At 42.5% G+C, this 15,735-nt stretch overlaps 1 protein-coding gene and 1 long non-coding RNA gene across 6 annotated transcripts in view; one reads left to right on the forward strand and one right to left on the reverse strand.

Annotated features, from left to right (window-relative positions):
- Nucleotides 1-273: 273 nt before the first annotated feature.
- Nucleotides 274-3,884, reverse strand: LOC120435955. Its single transcript, XR_005610039.1, has 3 exons — nt 3,097-3,884; nt 1,231-1,381; nt 274-822 (listed from the first exon to the last, which is right to left on the reverse strand). It is a non-coding gene; the product is annotated as an uncharacterized LOC120435955 (long non-coding RNA).
- Nucleotides 2,394-15,735, forward strand: part of LOC116312038 — a 46,715-nt gene continuing 33,373 nt past the window's right edge. For all 5 annotated transcript variants that reach the window (XR_005610038.1, XR_004198851.2, XM_031729360.2 and 2 more), the window contains exon 1: nt 2,394-2,593. Coding sequence is in view for 3 of the 5 variants with exons in the window: in XM_031729360.2 (XP_031585220.1) it covers nt 2,570-2,593 (24 nt within the window). In the remaining 2 variants the exon portion in view is untranslated. The remainder of the gene's footprint in view (nt 2,594-15,735) is intronic.

Consider the following 15,735-nt stretch of genomic DNA (forward strand, 5'->3'; position numbering starts at 1 on the left):
GTGTATGTGGAAATATGTGTGTGTATGCATGTACGGATGCAAATATGTATATATACATATATGTATGTATGTGCGTGTATGTTTGCAGGTGTATGTATAACTTGTACATATCTTTCTTGTGTAAATGTAAATTTGTCATTGTGTAAATACTTACGCTATTGTGTACTTCACACACATGGAGAGATGCCAAACTGCCTTTCACTGTTCTTGTAACAGTGACAATAAAAAGCTATTCTATTCTATTCTATTCATGGCCAACCTAGCATTAGCGTCAGGGGGTATATACACGGCAGTGAGTATGATCGAAGTGAGTTCTCTGGGGAGATAATACGATCTGCATTTGACCATTAAAAACTCCGCATTAGGTGAGCAGTGACTCTCAGCATGACTCACTCTCATGACAACTTACTCTTCATTTTGTTTATGTGGAGATTCACACACACGCACACACACACACAAACAAACAATGTAAAGGGAAGCATGTAGGAGTCAGATAAAGTATTAGATCGAGCACCGTTACTTTGTTCTCACATAGAGTAGAATAATAGGGACTGTGGAGATACAGAAATTCTTTTATTGCTGCCATATAACCTGCATTATTATAATTGCATTAATAACATATTTTACAGCATTATTCTATTAGTAATATTTCTTACAGGGTTCATATTGTATTGAAGATGTTTGTCATCACATTGACCTTTTCTATTTACAGGTTTAGTTATGATCAATCTATACACTTTGCATATTTGTGCTTATTTGGAGTTGATGTTCCATCCAAAAGGGTCTTAAGTTTCACTGGTGCGACTGTCCAGGTGATATATACTGAGGGAAGATGAGAACATAGAAGGTTGACTGCATGCATGCTTACAATACACATAAATCTAGTAATAGGCCTGAGCGAAGGCCCAAATGTATTCTGCTTCTTTTGTAACCTGTTGCATTTTAGTCTACTTGGTGACTGATGACGAGGGTCAATAATTAGCCCTCAGAGACCCTGAAGCTTGAAATTTATTGCCTTGTATGGAAGGTGTTATAGAAAAGAGAAGTTTTATGTCTGTTTATAGCCATTAAAGATGTACAAGATGTACCACTGACTGCAAACAATGTATTTTTAATCTGTAATTGACGTACGTGGGGGCGTGATCCCCAAATGCTATAAAATCAGCGTCCAGTGTATTTTTGTTGGGAGATATATGCTGATATCTCTTCTCCTGTGTGTAATAAACTCACCGTTTGATTGCAGTCTTCTGGGGCCTCCGTGGTTTGTTTCACTGCTCTGCATTTTGATTGATTTCGCGACAGCACATAAGGATGTAGAGTAGAGATGTGACAGGATGGGAGTTTGTCTGTGAGGTTAGGAGGAGGGGGTACATGGCAGTTTCTGCATAACAAGAAAGATAGGGAGCGGGTGGTTTCAGATCAGGGTGTCATGACATTTGCAGCAGGCATAGGAGGTTGTTTTTGTAAGATTGCTATTATTTTATGTTTATGCCAAAAAGCTGATTCTGTTTATCTGGACATAACGTTTTCAGTGGGAGAAACGTTTCGTCACTCATCCAAATGACTTCTTCAGTCTCAGCTGACTGCAGGTTTCCTTATAAATAGTACATTTTCATAATGACTGAAACTAGTACCACTGAATGAACAATGGGCTGGGAGGTCAGTTCCTTGATCATTAATATGCAAATTCTCATGACCATTGATCAACAATCACTGATCAAAGCTCACTGATCAATGGCCGTGAGTACCATTCACAGAGTGTTGGGGATTTACTTACCTGGATGATTGAGCATGCATCAAGACGTTTTATGTTCATGATTAGCCATTCAGGAGGAAACGTGATTGACGTGTTTTGGGAAGAGTGAGGTCTTTAAGACTGAGCCAGAAAGTATACAAAGTAGCAGCTGAGGAACGAATCCTCACATCTGCACGAGTCTCTGCACTGTGTTTGATCTCCCAATGCGCATTGGTAATAAAGGGATTTTGTACTGCAGTAAAGTGTGCCAGAATTAAAAGAATCGGGAGCAATCGAGAGAGGATCGCGACACTGCAAAAATACCCCCACAGCTTTCCAACCTTCTTTTCATATTCTACCTTTTAGTGAACGGATATTTTCCTCGTTTATGTAACCTGCATAAAACAACACTGTGAGACGGAACTGTGGTGCGTTTCACAGTGCGTCACCTTCTTCGTTTCAGTACAGGAGCGACACATTATTTAAAATACTTTATTTTCCTTCAGTACTAATAAATTCTCCGACAAAAAGCGGTAGAACGACAACAACACTCTCTCTCCATGCCCGCCTTTTACACACAACTTCCTGGTGGTACGAACTGAGCGTCAGAGGAGGGAGGAGTCAGACCGCTGCTGCTTTAAAAAGCGATCTCCCGCCAGCTGAGAGCCCAGGTTAGAGCGAAACACTTCGCTCTGTGTACTGGTGTTTGGATTGGAGCTGCCTGCTGATCCCTTATACGACGACTTATTTTTTCCTTTTTGTGTGTTTTTTTTTTAACATTTCCTGCCTGGAGAGAAGAGTTTATAGTTGGTTTACAGCGCCAGTAAACTGAGCATGGAGTGCAGCTTTAAATGCCAGGTGGGTGCATTGATTCGTGTATCAATATCAGGGTATCGCGGCGGTAACGAGCGTCGTGACCAGGCTTCTCTCGCGGCTGTCCTAGGTTTCTAGTAGTGATGAGGGAATTCAGGCTCTTTTTAGAGAACCGGCTTTATTGGCTCGATTCACTAAAAAGAGCTAGCACTTTCGACTCCAGAGCGGCTCTTCAGGTTGTTTTGTTGCTTTAATTAATTTATTATCAACAACAATATAAAATTATGCACAAGATGAATTAGTAATGTAAAAAGATGTGTTTAAAAAAAAAAAAAAATTATATACGTTTATTATATAAATAAAAAGTAAAAATGAACACCCAGCTCTTTAATTTAGGTAAAGTTTGGCATTTAGAAATACCAAGTGCCTCAGCTTTGAGGAGCTGATCCGGTTTCTTCTATCAGGAAGAAACCAGATCAGATTCTCTCAGAGGGGACTGATGTTGCCACAATGTAAGACGTGGATAAATTGAAGCCTTGGTCTCCTACCAGCTCAGTGGGTCTGCACTTCTCTGGCAAAGGGGCTCGTCAATGTAGTATCTCACTTCCAGTACTACATCTGGTGAGGGATTCCTTCTGATAGTGTCTCTACTTGCTCAAAGAACCTCCAAACAGCAGATGCTTGTTGCTCCTTTTGTTCACCCTCTTCTGGCTCTTCTCAATCTTGGTCCCCTGGCAGTGGAGTTGGTTGGCTGGATCTTTCTGCTGCAGTTATTCTCTTAAGAGCTTCATCCACCGCTCTGTTAAAAGACCAGCTTCTTGAATCTTGGATCAAGAATGGTGGTTTCAGAGAAAACGGTGTTATATTCCATTCTGCGGAACTGGACAGTTCTCCTGTAGTACCTCCCATTCCTCTTGGCTCAGAGGGTCAACCGGTGCATTTTAACTGCCAGGGTAGAGATGACTGTGTTGATTTTGTCTCTTGTTGTTGTCCCCTGCTCACTTTCTCTCTCACCTTCCTGCTCTGTTCATGTGCAACTGCTGCTGCAAGTGTAACCTCCTCTTCTTCCCTCAGCCCCTTCCCCCTTTGCTCAGCACAAACACAAGGCTTTTTGCACCCTCCCCCCCCCTCTGCTCAGCGTAACACAAGGCTCACATGCGGCGAGAGAGAGGGTGAGAGAAGGAGGGAGAACACCTCCCACTACTCCCAACAAGGAGCCGGCTCCTGTCGTTCACTTCAAAGAGCCGTCCCTGAGAGCCGCTTCGTTCACAACCGACCCATCACTAGTTCATGGTACAGATGTGTATCCAACACACCTGTTTCTTTTTTGTTGCAACAGCAGTGAAGTATAAATAATCCACTTGAATACAAATACTACCTGAACTACAAATGAGTGGCTGACGCAGGTCTGGACACTTGGAGGCTAGATTAAGGCCATGTCAACACTAATACGTTTTTGTTTGAAAACACATCTTTTTCTCTCGGTTTTGGCCTTCCGTCCGCACTGAGATGGTGTTTTTGGTTAATGAAAACTGAGCTTTTTGAAAACGCTCTCCAAAGTGGATAAATTTGAAAACACTGTTTTGTTTTGTTTTTTTTCATCGCAGTGTGGACTGAAAAAACAAAGGCTTTTGAAAACGATGACGCATTTTAATTATGATGCAGTCATGTGACCAATTCAACTAAGATGGTGGACGGCATTGTACAGCAATTGTTTCATTTGCTTCAATTTTGGCAGCCCTATTAAAGATTAACATCAGTTTGTACTTTTTCCAGATGGCTATTCTTCGATTCTCCCTCGCTTTTGCAACTTTGTACTCTTGTGTTACTCGCAGCAACAACTCCACCTCTCATTTAAAAAAAGCTCTGTGCTTTTCCTCGACATTATGCCACGATGTTTCAAAGCATTGGAAATAAACGGCAGACAGAAATGACGCAGATTGAATCATCTTACATTTCACGCATGCGCAGTACAGGAACGTAAGCGTTTTCAGTCGTTTCAGTGTGGATGAACAACTCTTCGGAAATGTTGGAAAACGATAGTGTGGACGCGGAGCGTTTTTTGACGAAAATGAAACTTAGAGTAGACGTAGCCTAAAGAAGTGTTTTGCACTCAGATTTAAACGTTAGAAGGTAATTTGCTCCGGAGCAGGTTATTTTCTGAGAAAAACGCGTATGAACTCACCGCCTGCTGACCAATATCTATTAGAGCCCTGGAGCTCCGTGTGTGCAGATAGTTGAACTGTCTAAGGCTTTTTTTAATGGTGTGAAGTCATTGTCTGTCTTTGATGGCCACCAACAGCAAAAATAGATTCAAGGATACTTTTTTTAAAAGTATGGCTGCAAGAACAATTGATATGTTCTGTTAGCCTCAAAGGGTGCCCTGTTTTTGTTTTTGTTTTGTTTTTTCAATCATATTGTTATACTTGTGGCCCTTGTAACAGCTTTCCATGTGCCGTTGAATTAAATGTGTATATTAAATCTTTAGGCGACTCTCAAACACTAGGGGCGCTGCAGCTGCTAGAATAAAAAATCGAAGTGTCCAAGGACCACTTTGAATCATTTACACACACAGGTCATACAAGTACATCTAATAGTACTACACAACGCGTTTTCTGTTCCAGACAGTCATGTTCAGTTTTATTTATTTTTTATCTGCCACAGTTAGCACAGGGTCAACATTGCAATGAAATGTGTTTGACGAGCAGAAGAAAAGTCAATCAGCAAATAGGATATTGGACATGGGGGGAGTGGCAGGAGTGAGCAGCAGTACAAACTGAGCAGTACAAGATTTTAGAGTGGCAGTTAGTACAGTGTTGCACGGAGTAAGGGTTTTTATTTTTATTTAATTACTGCTTGTGAAACTGTAGGACCGCTTCTGTGTGCATTCTGTGAAGTGTGTGCGTGTTAAAGTGTTGTAGTTGAGGTGTTGAATGGCTTGATGGTAAAAACTATTTTTGAGTGTTGTTGTCCGAGCATACAGACTCCTGTAACAGCTGCCAGATGGTAACAAGGAGAACAGCTGACGTGCTGGGTGGCTGTGGTCCCTGATGATGCTGTGTGCTTTTCTGAGGCATCGTTGAAGATAAATGTCCTTAGTGGTAGGAAGCCTCATGCCAGTGATGTGGTCTGCTGCTTTCACCACCCTCTGTAGTGATTTATGGCTTCTGGCAGAGTAGCTTCCGTACCAAACTGTAATGTTGTTAGTGCAACTATCTTATTTAGCCAATCTCATGACAAGTCAGTGCTGTGCGGTATGCAGGCATGGTCAAGATGACTTGCTGAAGTTCACACCGAGCGTTACAATGCTCCAGAATGTTACAGTGGCTCAAATAGCCAGTTGTTATAACCCAGGTTTTCAGAAGAGCATCTCTGAATATATAACATTTTGAACCTTGAAGCAGGTGGGTTGCAGAAGACCACATCGGGTGCCACTCCTGTCAGCTCATCAAAATTGGACAATAGAAGATTGTGAACTCATTGCCTAGTCTCATGACTCTTGACTATGTTGCCACAGCTCAGCCTGCTGCTGGTGATGTAATGGGGTGGGGACATTTTCTTGGCATACTTTGGACTTATTAGTACCAACTCGGCATGATTTAACCACCACAGCCTACCTGAGTATTGCTGCTGTCCATGTGCACCTGTGTTCTGACGGCTGCTTCCAGCAGGATAACGCACTGTGTCACGAAGCTGAAATCATCTCAAGCTGATTTCTTGAACATGACAATGAGTTCCCTGTACTCAAATTGGCCCACAGTCACAGTCTCAATCAAACAGAGCTTATTTTCGATGTAGCGGGATTGGAGATTCCCATCCTCGATGTGCAGCCGATGAGTCTGCGGTACCTGTGTGATGCTGTCATGTCAATGTGGACCAAAATCTCTTAGGAATTTTTCCAGTACCTTATTGAATCTATGGCATGACAATTTAAGGAAGCTCTGAAGGCAAAAGGGTGTCCAGCCTAATACTAGCAAGGTCTGGCTAAAAAAGTGGCCAGTGAGTGCAAGTGGCTCAGTGTCCTCCTATTTTATTACTTTTTTTTTTTTTTTTTTAAATTTTCTTTTTATATTTATTTTACTTCTCCTTTTTTTTTTTTTTTTTTTTTTTTTTTTTTTTTTTTTTTTTTTGATTTTCTTTTTCAAATTGTTCCGTGTAAAGTAATCGATCTGCTTTTATTGTTTCCATCCTGAAGTTTCTGAAACTGCTTTGTTTGTGCCACCTGTGGAAAAACCTGCTGTTCTGCTATCCAGCTACCCACCATGATGGACTGAAAGATGACAGTGGGTGAATGGCAGCACCATGAAAATTTTGATTCTTCGTGTTCACACAGCTTCCTTCACTCTCAGCAAAGCTGCTCTGACATGACTCGGGGCACAGGACACCAATACCCTCAAGCTGTCACCCTCTGATCCTTACAGCAACTGCTCTTCACCTTCTAAGTAGTTATCTTTCTTTTGAAGATACTGGCAATTGTTTCAGTCCTTTAGAAAACCCCTTGCAAGAGAAACCAAAAGGAGTCTCTGTTTTAGGACTTATCGTGCCTCGGGTCCCAGTAATGCAGATTTATATGACACCGATGGGGTGGGGAGGGGGGGTTGAGCGATGGGGAAGATGCAGGGAGAAGAGAAGCACATGGTTTAGACTAGGGAAATTCCAAACCATGTGGCTAAGACTGGCGTTTGAGGTAGTTTTATTTTGTAATAGATCTTGCTGTAGAGTAAGTAACAACTGTGCTAAAGACAGATTTATCAAGATCTAACCCATCAGAGCTACTACTAACGGCTACAAGAACTACTATATTACAACGAAACACATACTGTGCCTGTGTGATTAATAATTGTCTGTTAGCTGATAGCAATAGAAGGGACAGATGATATGGGAATTAGAGTGGATATGAGTTAAATGTCTCACAAAGATGGCCAGGTGGCATGAGGACAGGAGTGCTGGATAACCAGATGGTTGGCCTATTGGTTAGATATCAAGGATCTGGATGAACATATTAAAAGATTGAGAACACAGGAAGTCAAAACCTTAGATCCGTGGTTCCCAAAGGGGGGGCAGAGCCATTGCAGGTGGAGTGCAGTATGAATTGAGGAAAAAAAAAAAATGCTTGGACACTGTTAGCATAATGGTCAAGTTTTTGCCGGGGCTCCCACACAAATGCAAAACAGAATGAAGCATTGCCAAATATGCTTCCAAACCAACTTCTTTCCAAGCCAAAGACTAGAAAATAAGATTAAGCATATCTTGCCTTTGGCTTCACCTGCACAACAGTGATGCCATGGTAGGTTTCCCCGACAGGATTTGTTTCCCCTGCATCGGGAGCACGTGTTGGGCTGTCCAAATCATGAACAAACAGTATCCCACAGTTGTTTGTTTTTAAAGCAATTTTGCACAATGGCATCTTTTGGGGATTTTTTTTTTTTTTTTTTTTTTTTTTTTTCAGGTGTGAAATAACTGCAATGGAATCTGAGTGTGTGTGGATGGAGGATGTTTGTGGTAGTGGGGGGTGAAGATTTTATTGTAAAAACAAAGGAGGGCCTAGCAAAAGAAGTTTGGGAACAGCTGCCTTAGATGGACAGCTCTAGGTTAAGGAATAGGAAATTGTCAGCTGGGAGCTCTAGGGCAAATCAGACAGACTCAGCAACTGACGATCGCCCCGAAGAAAGGCCAAAGGTTGAAACTTTTCAAGGGCCCTGCAGGAGGCATGTTAACCATCATGTGGTTGAGAAGGTGGCAAGGTGCAGCAGTGGAACAGAGGTTCTTTAGGCTGCAGTTGACTCTTTGTAGGCTTGGTATTAAAGGGAAAAACTGTCTGGCAGGAGAGCTGTCAGATCACTAAGCAGATAGGATTCTAATTTCGGAAAAAGCCATTTCTGAAAGAACAGGTAAGATATAAGTCATCTCTGAATAAGGAGCTGGAGATATCTGCAGAATCAGGAACAGCCTTGAGAACGCACGATCTGATATCGTTGTGTTGGTGTTGTTCCCAGATCATCATACTAAATGTTGTTCCAGGATCAACATTGCAAGTGACAAGCAGCTTATGTGTGTACAAAGATAACAAAGTTATTCTAAGAACTCAGAACTGAGGTTCCCCTTTTCTAAGTCTGTATGTTCCAGAAAAGAGGAAGCTGCTAATTGGTAAATAAGTTTATCACACTATGTACAATTTTCTTTTAACAAACCTGGAACAACATTTTCATGATGATCTGGGAACAACACCAACACAACGATATTAGATCATCCCTTGAGAACAGGGGAATATCTGCTCACAAATGTGCATCTGTACAGTTGATATCTATAGATGTGACCTTACACAAGGGATACTTCAGCTCATCTGAGCTGGATATTTGCATCCTCAGTCTCTCCTTTGAGTGAAGCATTATGGAAGCTGAAGCTATGAACTGGAATCGATTCACCTAAAAAGCAAACAGTTAGTTGCCTTATGGTGGTAATGCTATGTTTAAATATTGATTGAAAAAGAAGGGGAACCATAGAGTTTACCATTTAAAAACGAAGAAGTGGAAAAACCAACAGTGATCAAAGAAATGCACAAGAAGAGAAGGCCGTATTTGGATTTTTTTTTGGATTTGTTTCAACCCAATACAGGGTTCTTTAGTTTTGCCCCTGCTGAAGAGAAGACCTACATCATAAAGTACCAAAGACGGGGACATGTGGACGCAAGTCTGCGTAGCACCTACAGACTACCATGCCCAACAAATTCAGGAGCAGAAAGACCTCAGCTAGCACAGGACAAATTTCAGGAAAGTGAACCGGCAGACACTTCAGCTGCCACAGGAAGACCATTTTTCTCTTGTTGACTTTATAGCATTCTTCACCCAGAATAGGCACAAGAGCCAGAAAGAAACTGCCAACTTTGGTCCAGAAGACATAGCAATTGACCTGGATGATGATCGATTTAAAAGGCACATGGCAACTTAACTTGGTAGATTGAATCAGGAACAGGATTGGAGAGAGGGGCCACCAGGCTGGGGTTAGGTGTCCCGATTCTTTGATGTTGGGCTGAGAACAAACAAGCAAGAGTCGATCATGTTCAATCAATAACAATCTTTTATTAAGCACATATGTGGGAGATGTACACGATACCACTCAGAGCGCAGTCCGGTAGATCTCAATAAAGAAATACACAAGCTTCACTATTTAAAGGGCTGTACACGCCCTGTATGTGTAAGCAGAGTATATTATCATGCATCAGTGAGAGTTAACTGCAACCCCTTTTATGGTATTGGTGTTTATACCTCACTGACGGTTTCAACGCTCTTTCACCCCCAGCTGTTTCCTGTTTCTCATTGTGAGGCCCCATGATCACATTATGATCATATTATGTGGCACACGCTGACATGCATTCTGTTCTAACTTCACCATATGCAGGCATGTACAAGCAGACCACTTCTTTTAATGCCCTATGATTTGCACATTTATTAGCTTCTGGATTACTATGACACTTGCTGAAATACTGCTACATAATATATTTTCCATTGAGGATGAGGTGGAGGATGGTAGTAAGAGGCGTACATAAAGTCCATAAGCCAAGGTGCAAGTATAGTAGGGAATAAACTTGCATAGTAGGGATTAGGGTTGGTTATCGTCACTGATTTCTAGAATCGATTTGATTCCGACTCAAAAGGTCCCGATTCAATTCGATCCATGATTTGATTCAATTTGAACCGGGGAATTTTTGCCTCAGACTGTCAGAAATATTATAATTCTGATAACTTATAAAAATATGGATATGTACTGATATCTTTAAAAAGAAAGCTGAGACTTGTGAGACTTTATCAAAGGTGTGAGCATCACAGCAGATACCTTTGTGTCAAAGTAACTGAGGATAAAACGCAGAAAAACGTGGAGGAGATTTTCCTGGCCTGGCTTTTTATGCCAGATAACCTTAAAAATATTCTGCAATAGAACCAAAAACATGGATCAAAATACGAACATTGCTCTGCTTCACTTCATCAGGTAAAGTTAAAGAGGTTTTATTAGAGACACAGCTAAGCATTTTGCAAATTTTCATAATTTTAAAAAGTTTAAATTTCTTCAGTATTGAACACCAGAAATGAGGCTTTCTTGTTGGAAGTCATTTAAGTAATTCATGACAATGTTTATATGAAGCATAGTTTGGATCTTCTTTTGCTGCTGGTTCGGTCAATTTTGGTTGGAGAGTGTTGAAACATGCAGCTTCAGAATCTAGCGCAAAAAAGACGTAAACACAGAGCATGGACCCACCGACGCATCAGAATCGGTGAGCTGTCGGCTTTCAGCCCCGACGACGTGTACGTGCCGTTGGGTGAGAAAGCCAACATCTTACATAAGTAAGCTATTAAGACTCGACTGTACACTGTGTTCGTGTTTTCCTATATGTATATGTTTTATATACGTGCGGAATAGTTTTCTATATGAGATCGCTGCAAAAAGTGCAGCCTTACCTAATGTCCACCCTACTGTTACTCATTTTATATTAAGATTTAAAAATCTAGTTGGTATTGGTATGGCTAATAACCTTCAGTAATAGTAATAAATTGCACAGCAATAGTACATTCATGTAGTTGTAAAAAGCATGATAGTATATCAAGTAATTCAAAGTATTCAGAATATGTTACTCTGAGTAACGTAACGGAATACGTTACAAAATACATTTTGGGGCATGTATTCTGTAATCTGTAGTGGAATACATTTTAAAAGTAACCTTCCCAACACTGTTCAGGAGAATACTGCGGCAGCCTCATGTGCCTTATCAGTGGTATAAATGAAATTGTCTGTGACAAGGTTACAGTCTGCAAGCAGTTAGCTGTAGCCAATTTCCTGAAAAAGAATGACCCTAATTTGGCGTTACACAAGATAATATATTTTAATATAAGCAATTGTGCTTCTGTGTAATTGGTCAAAACTGGGGCGAGGTTATGGTTTAGACTTGACTCACAACTCACAGGCTGGCCCCAGACTTTTGGGCATGCTTCTCTTTTTTTTCTGCACTCTGGGTACAGAGACAAACAAAGGGGGGGGGGGGGGAAGTCAATCTCCACTTTGATCTGCACAAACAACTTCTAAATATGTCTAGGCGTAGCACAGCCAAATATATGTACGCAAATTTAGCTCTCCTAATATGGGCAAAGTCATAAATTGCAAAACCTTCAGAGAGGTGCATCTGTCACAATGATATGCATACCCACTCTGGGCTTCAGCCACCAAAGCACTTTTTGGTGGCTACGAAGCCGCACCGCTTAATGGACTGTTGGAGCATTACAGCTCCTGTAGTCAGGAGCCTCGCGGAGTACTGTACTTCAACTTCAACATAATACTGCGCTTCAACATAATATTTCCGTATTGTGTGTGTATAAGGATCTCAAAATGGCACCTGTTAAGAGACATACTTACGAAGCAGATTTCAAACTCTATCAGTCACGCAGTAGAACATGGGAATAGAGCAGCTGCGAGAGAATTCAGCATTAATGAATCAATGGTACAGAAGTGGAGGAAGTAAAAAGAATGAGTTGAGTAAAATTTGACTTATCTAACTGTTTGGTTTCGCTTCATGTGCCTTATAATCCGGTGCGCCTTATGGTCCAAAAAACGTATCTTTCTTGTAGAAATGTGCTCCAAATAAAACTTTGTGTTGACAAGATTTTTGGTTAATCATTTACAAATCAATATTGTCTGTATGTACAGCAAAAAAAAAAGAAAGAAAAGTGAACATATAAAGCTGCAGTGTTAAGCGATGTGGTTGAAAAATTTGGGTGCACCTAACTTTTGTGCTGGTGCACCTAAGAAAAAAAATGACACGCACTGAACAAAGAGAATCATCCTCCTCTGCTCTTCAGATGCAAAGAGAGGGGAACAAAAGCTCAGAAACCCAAACTCCATTGAGCTATAAGATGCCGGCATGATCTTGGGAAAGGGGCCTCAAGCACCAAAGATAAGTCCCAAGCAGGGACACTGGACCTAAGCACGGGTCTGAGCCAGCAAACCCCTTTCGGTATGGCGAGGGGATGTGCACCTGGTGTCACCCCATCAAAGCCGATATGACAAGCAGATATAGCTGCTAAATAAACCTTAATTGTTGAAAACAAAAGGCCCTTGTCCAGCAGCTCCTGGAGGAATGTCAAAACATCCAAAATAGAGCACTGAAATGGGAGAGTGTGGCAGTCCTGGCACCATTGCTTGAAGGCTCGCCATTTGTAAGTGTACAAGCCTCTAGTGGATGAGGCTCGGACTTGTCGCTATCACACTAGGTGGCAAATCCTTAGCAATCAAGTTTGACCTCTCAGCAGGTAAGCATGAAGGCGCCACAGATCTGGGTGCGGATGAACCACTTCTCCCGCCTGAGAGAGGAGGTCCCTGCAGCAAGAAAGCTGCCAAGGACTCGCTGCTAGCAGGTGGATTATCTCTGCATACCACGACCTTGTGGGCCACCAAAGGGGCCACTAGAATCAGAGAGGGAGACTGCCGCCACACTCTCTCTAGAACTGGAGATATCATTTCCACTGGGGGAAATGCATACAGGAGCACGTCTGGCCATTGGTGCGCTAGCGCGTCCATGCCCAAGGGTGCATCGTGGTCGATTATGGAGAAGAACAGGGGGCAGTAAGTATTTACCCTGGAGGCGAAAAGATTGACTTGCCAAATAGATCCTAAATTTGAGTCCCTATCAAAGGGTGTAACCTCCATTCACTCACCAGAGGACCCCCCTTGAGTGAAGGTATGGCCCCAGGTTCAGGTGGCCTGGAACATGAGTGGTTCTTAGACACAGAAAATGAACAGTGCACCATAACAGCAGAGAGTGAGACAGCTTCAACAGGGGAAGGGAACGTGTTCCTCCCTGCCTGTTTATGTAAGAGACCACTGTTGAATTGTCCGTCCTGATTAAGACATGCTGGCCCTCCAGGACTGGATGGAAATGTTTGAGAGTTAAGAACACTGCTAACAGCTCTAAGCTGTTGATGTGCAGCTCGTGCTGGGCTGCAGACCAAATCCCTCTCACTGATGCACCCTTGCACAGCGCTCCCCACCCCTTTAGGGAAGCATCTGTGGACACCACCTTGCGAAAAAACACCCTCCCGATCCAAGAGCCCTGATGCAGCAGCCCGGGCTCCCTCCAGGGACTGAGAGCTAGCATGCAAGACGCGGTTACCGTCAGCCTCCCACAGAGGTGACGCGATGCACACAGGCAGTGAGAGAGAGTCCAGCATTGAAACGCTCGCATCTTTAACAGTCCAAGTGGCACTACGGTGATCATAGACGCCATCATGCCCAACAAACGTAATATTGTCTGGAAACACAGTCTGCGTCCCAGCTGAAACTGAGCGAGGAAATGCAGCCAGTCTGTGCTCCGACAAACGCGCGTGGCTGGGAAGCGAGCATATTTCCAAACCGAGGAAAGAAATCTGCTGAGCTCTTTTGAAAGTTAACAGAGAACCCCAGTGTCTAAATGTGTGACAAAACCAGTGACAGCTGTGTCTCCGCCTGCTCTCTGGAGCAAGCTATGAAAGCCCAGTCGTCTAGGTAGGCTAAGATGCGGACGGCTCTCTCTTTGAGGGGCATTAGCACTGCCTCTGCACATTTTGCAAAGGAGCGAGTGACAAGCTGAACGGTGGCTGTAGCTAAGGTGGTAGAACAGGTCACCTACTAACCGGAAGGTTGGTGATCCTAGTCTGCTCCAGTCTGCATCTCAAATATCCTAACCCCAGGTTGCTCTCCGATGCATGCATCGGAGTGTGAATGTGTGTATGAATGTTAGTTAGACAGCACTAAAAACGTAGAAAAGTGCTTGTGTGAATGGGTGTGATTGGGTGAATGAACGAGTTGTGTAAAGTGCCTCGAGTGCTCAGAGTAGAAAAGAACCAGTCCATTTACCACCAGGTCTTTGTAGGCTACACCCTCAAATGCAAACCTCAGAAACTACCTGTGCATAGCCACTTGAAAATAAGCATCTGTTAGATCGCCCAATCTCTTGGGCTGACTGCATTCAAGAGCTGTCTGAGTGTTAGCATCTTGAACTTGTACGTTTGTATATACTTGTTCAGGACTTGCAGGTCGAGGATGGGACGACTCGGGGACACCTCATATTGCTCTTTTCTGCAATAGCGCCGTTATCTCCTTATCATTGCTGCTTCGATGCCGACAGTAGTGTTTACGAATAAAGGTTTCTTCAGTCAGGACACGCGAGGGCGTGATATCCCATACTTATGTTGTACCAAATGAATCGACTGAAAGGGAACTAATGGTGAGTCGATCCAAGTAGGTACTAATGGAAAAGGAGCTTAGGATTCTGGTTTAACAACATTTGGCTCACTTTGGTCTGAGGATGAATATAAACTCTAACTAGGATAACAAGAGAAACTCCCAGATTGAATATGTGAAGGGCATGTTCATGGCAACGTAGCAAATTTATGTGTTTTGCCATAGCACAGTCATAACTCTGTGTGTTGTGTAATCACTTTACTAGTACTTTTCCATTGTGGGTAGTGTCCACTCCCGGAGGGTCGGAGACATTAGACCATTAATGTAACTACTGTGCAACAATACTTCAGATCAGCCTTTAGAATAGGACTGCATAGGATGCAGTATGCTGATCTCGAGATGCATTTGTAAGGAAAATGGGAAATAAAAGGACTGTATGAAACCTGGAAACGTCTCTGCGTGATCTCTACCAAGACAAAAGGATCGGAGAGACTGGTTGTTAGAGTTAATATCTTATAGGTTGCCATTTAAAAAGCTAAAATGGCTTGGCTTGCTCCCTATGTAACCCACGCATGTGAGCACATGCACGACCTTCATAAAGGGAACAAGAGGAAACTGCACTCGATGAAGAAAACCACCTGGCGTGATAAGATAACGACGAACACCGTGGGAGGGCTGCACTCACTCCATGTTTTGTTACTATTCATAGTAATCTGCCTTAGCTAACATGGCAGCAATTGTTATGAACGTTCATGAGTGTAAACAATAAAAGCAGCTTGCAGAGGGAAGGAAGTTGAAGTGGGTTGGAGGCAACTACATCCGTCTCGCGAGTGAAAACTCTGTGTGATCTCCTTCCTGAGTAGATTTCCGTTTATCCAGCAGTATCAGGGGTGAAACTCTGACACTGGTGTCATCTCGACACTACCTCTGTAAAAAGTGAATAAACTGCTGATCAAAAATGTATCATGGCATTTAAATACACA

Source organism: Oreochromis aureus, linkage group 22 (genome assembly GCF_013358895.1).
Source record: "Oreochromis aureus strain Israel breed Guangdong linkage group 22, ZZ_aureus, whole genome shotgun sequence".
Classification (NCBI taxonomy): Eukaryota; Metazoa; Chordata; class Actinopteri; order Cichliformes; family Cichlidae; genus Oreochromis; species Oreochromis aureus.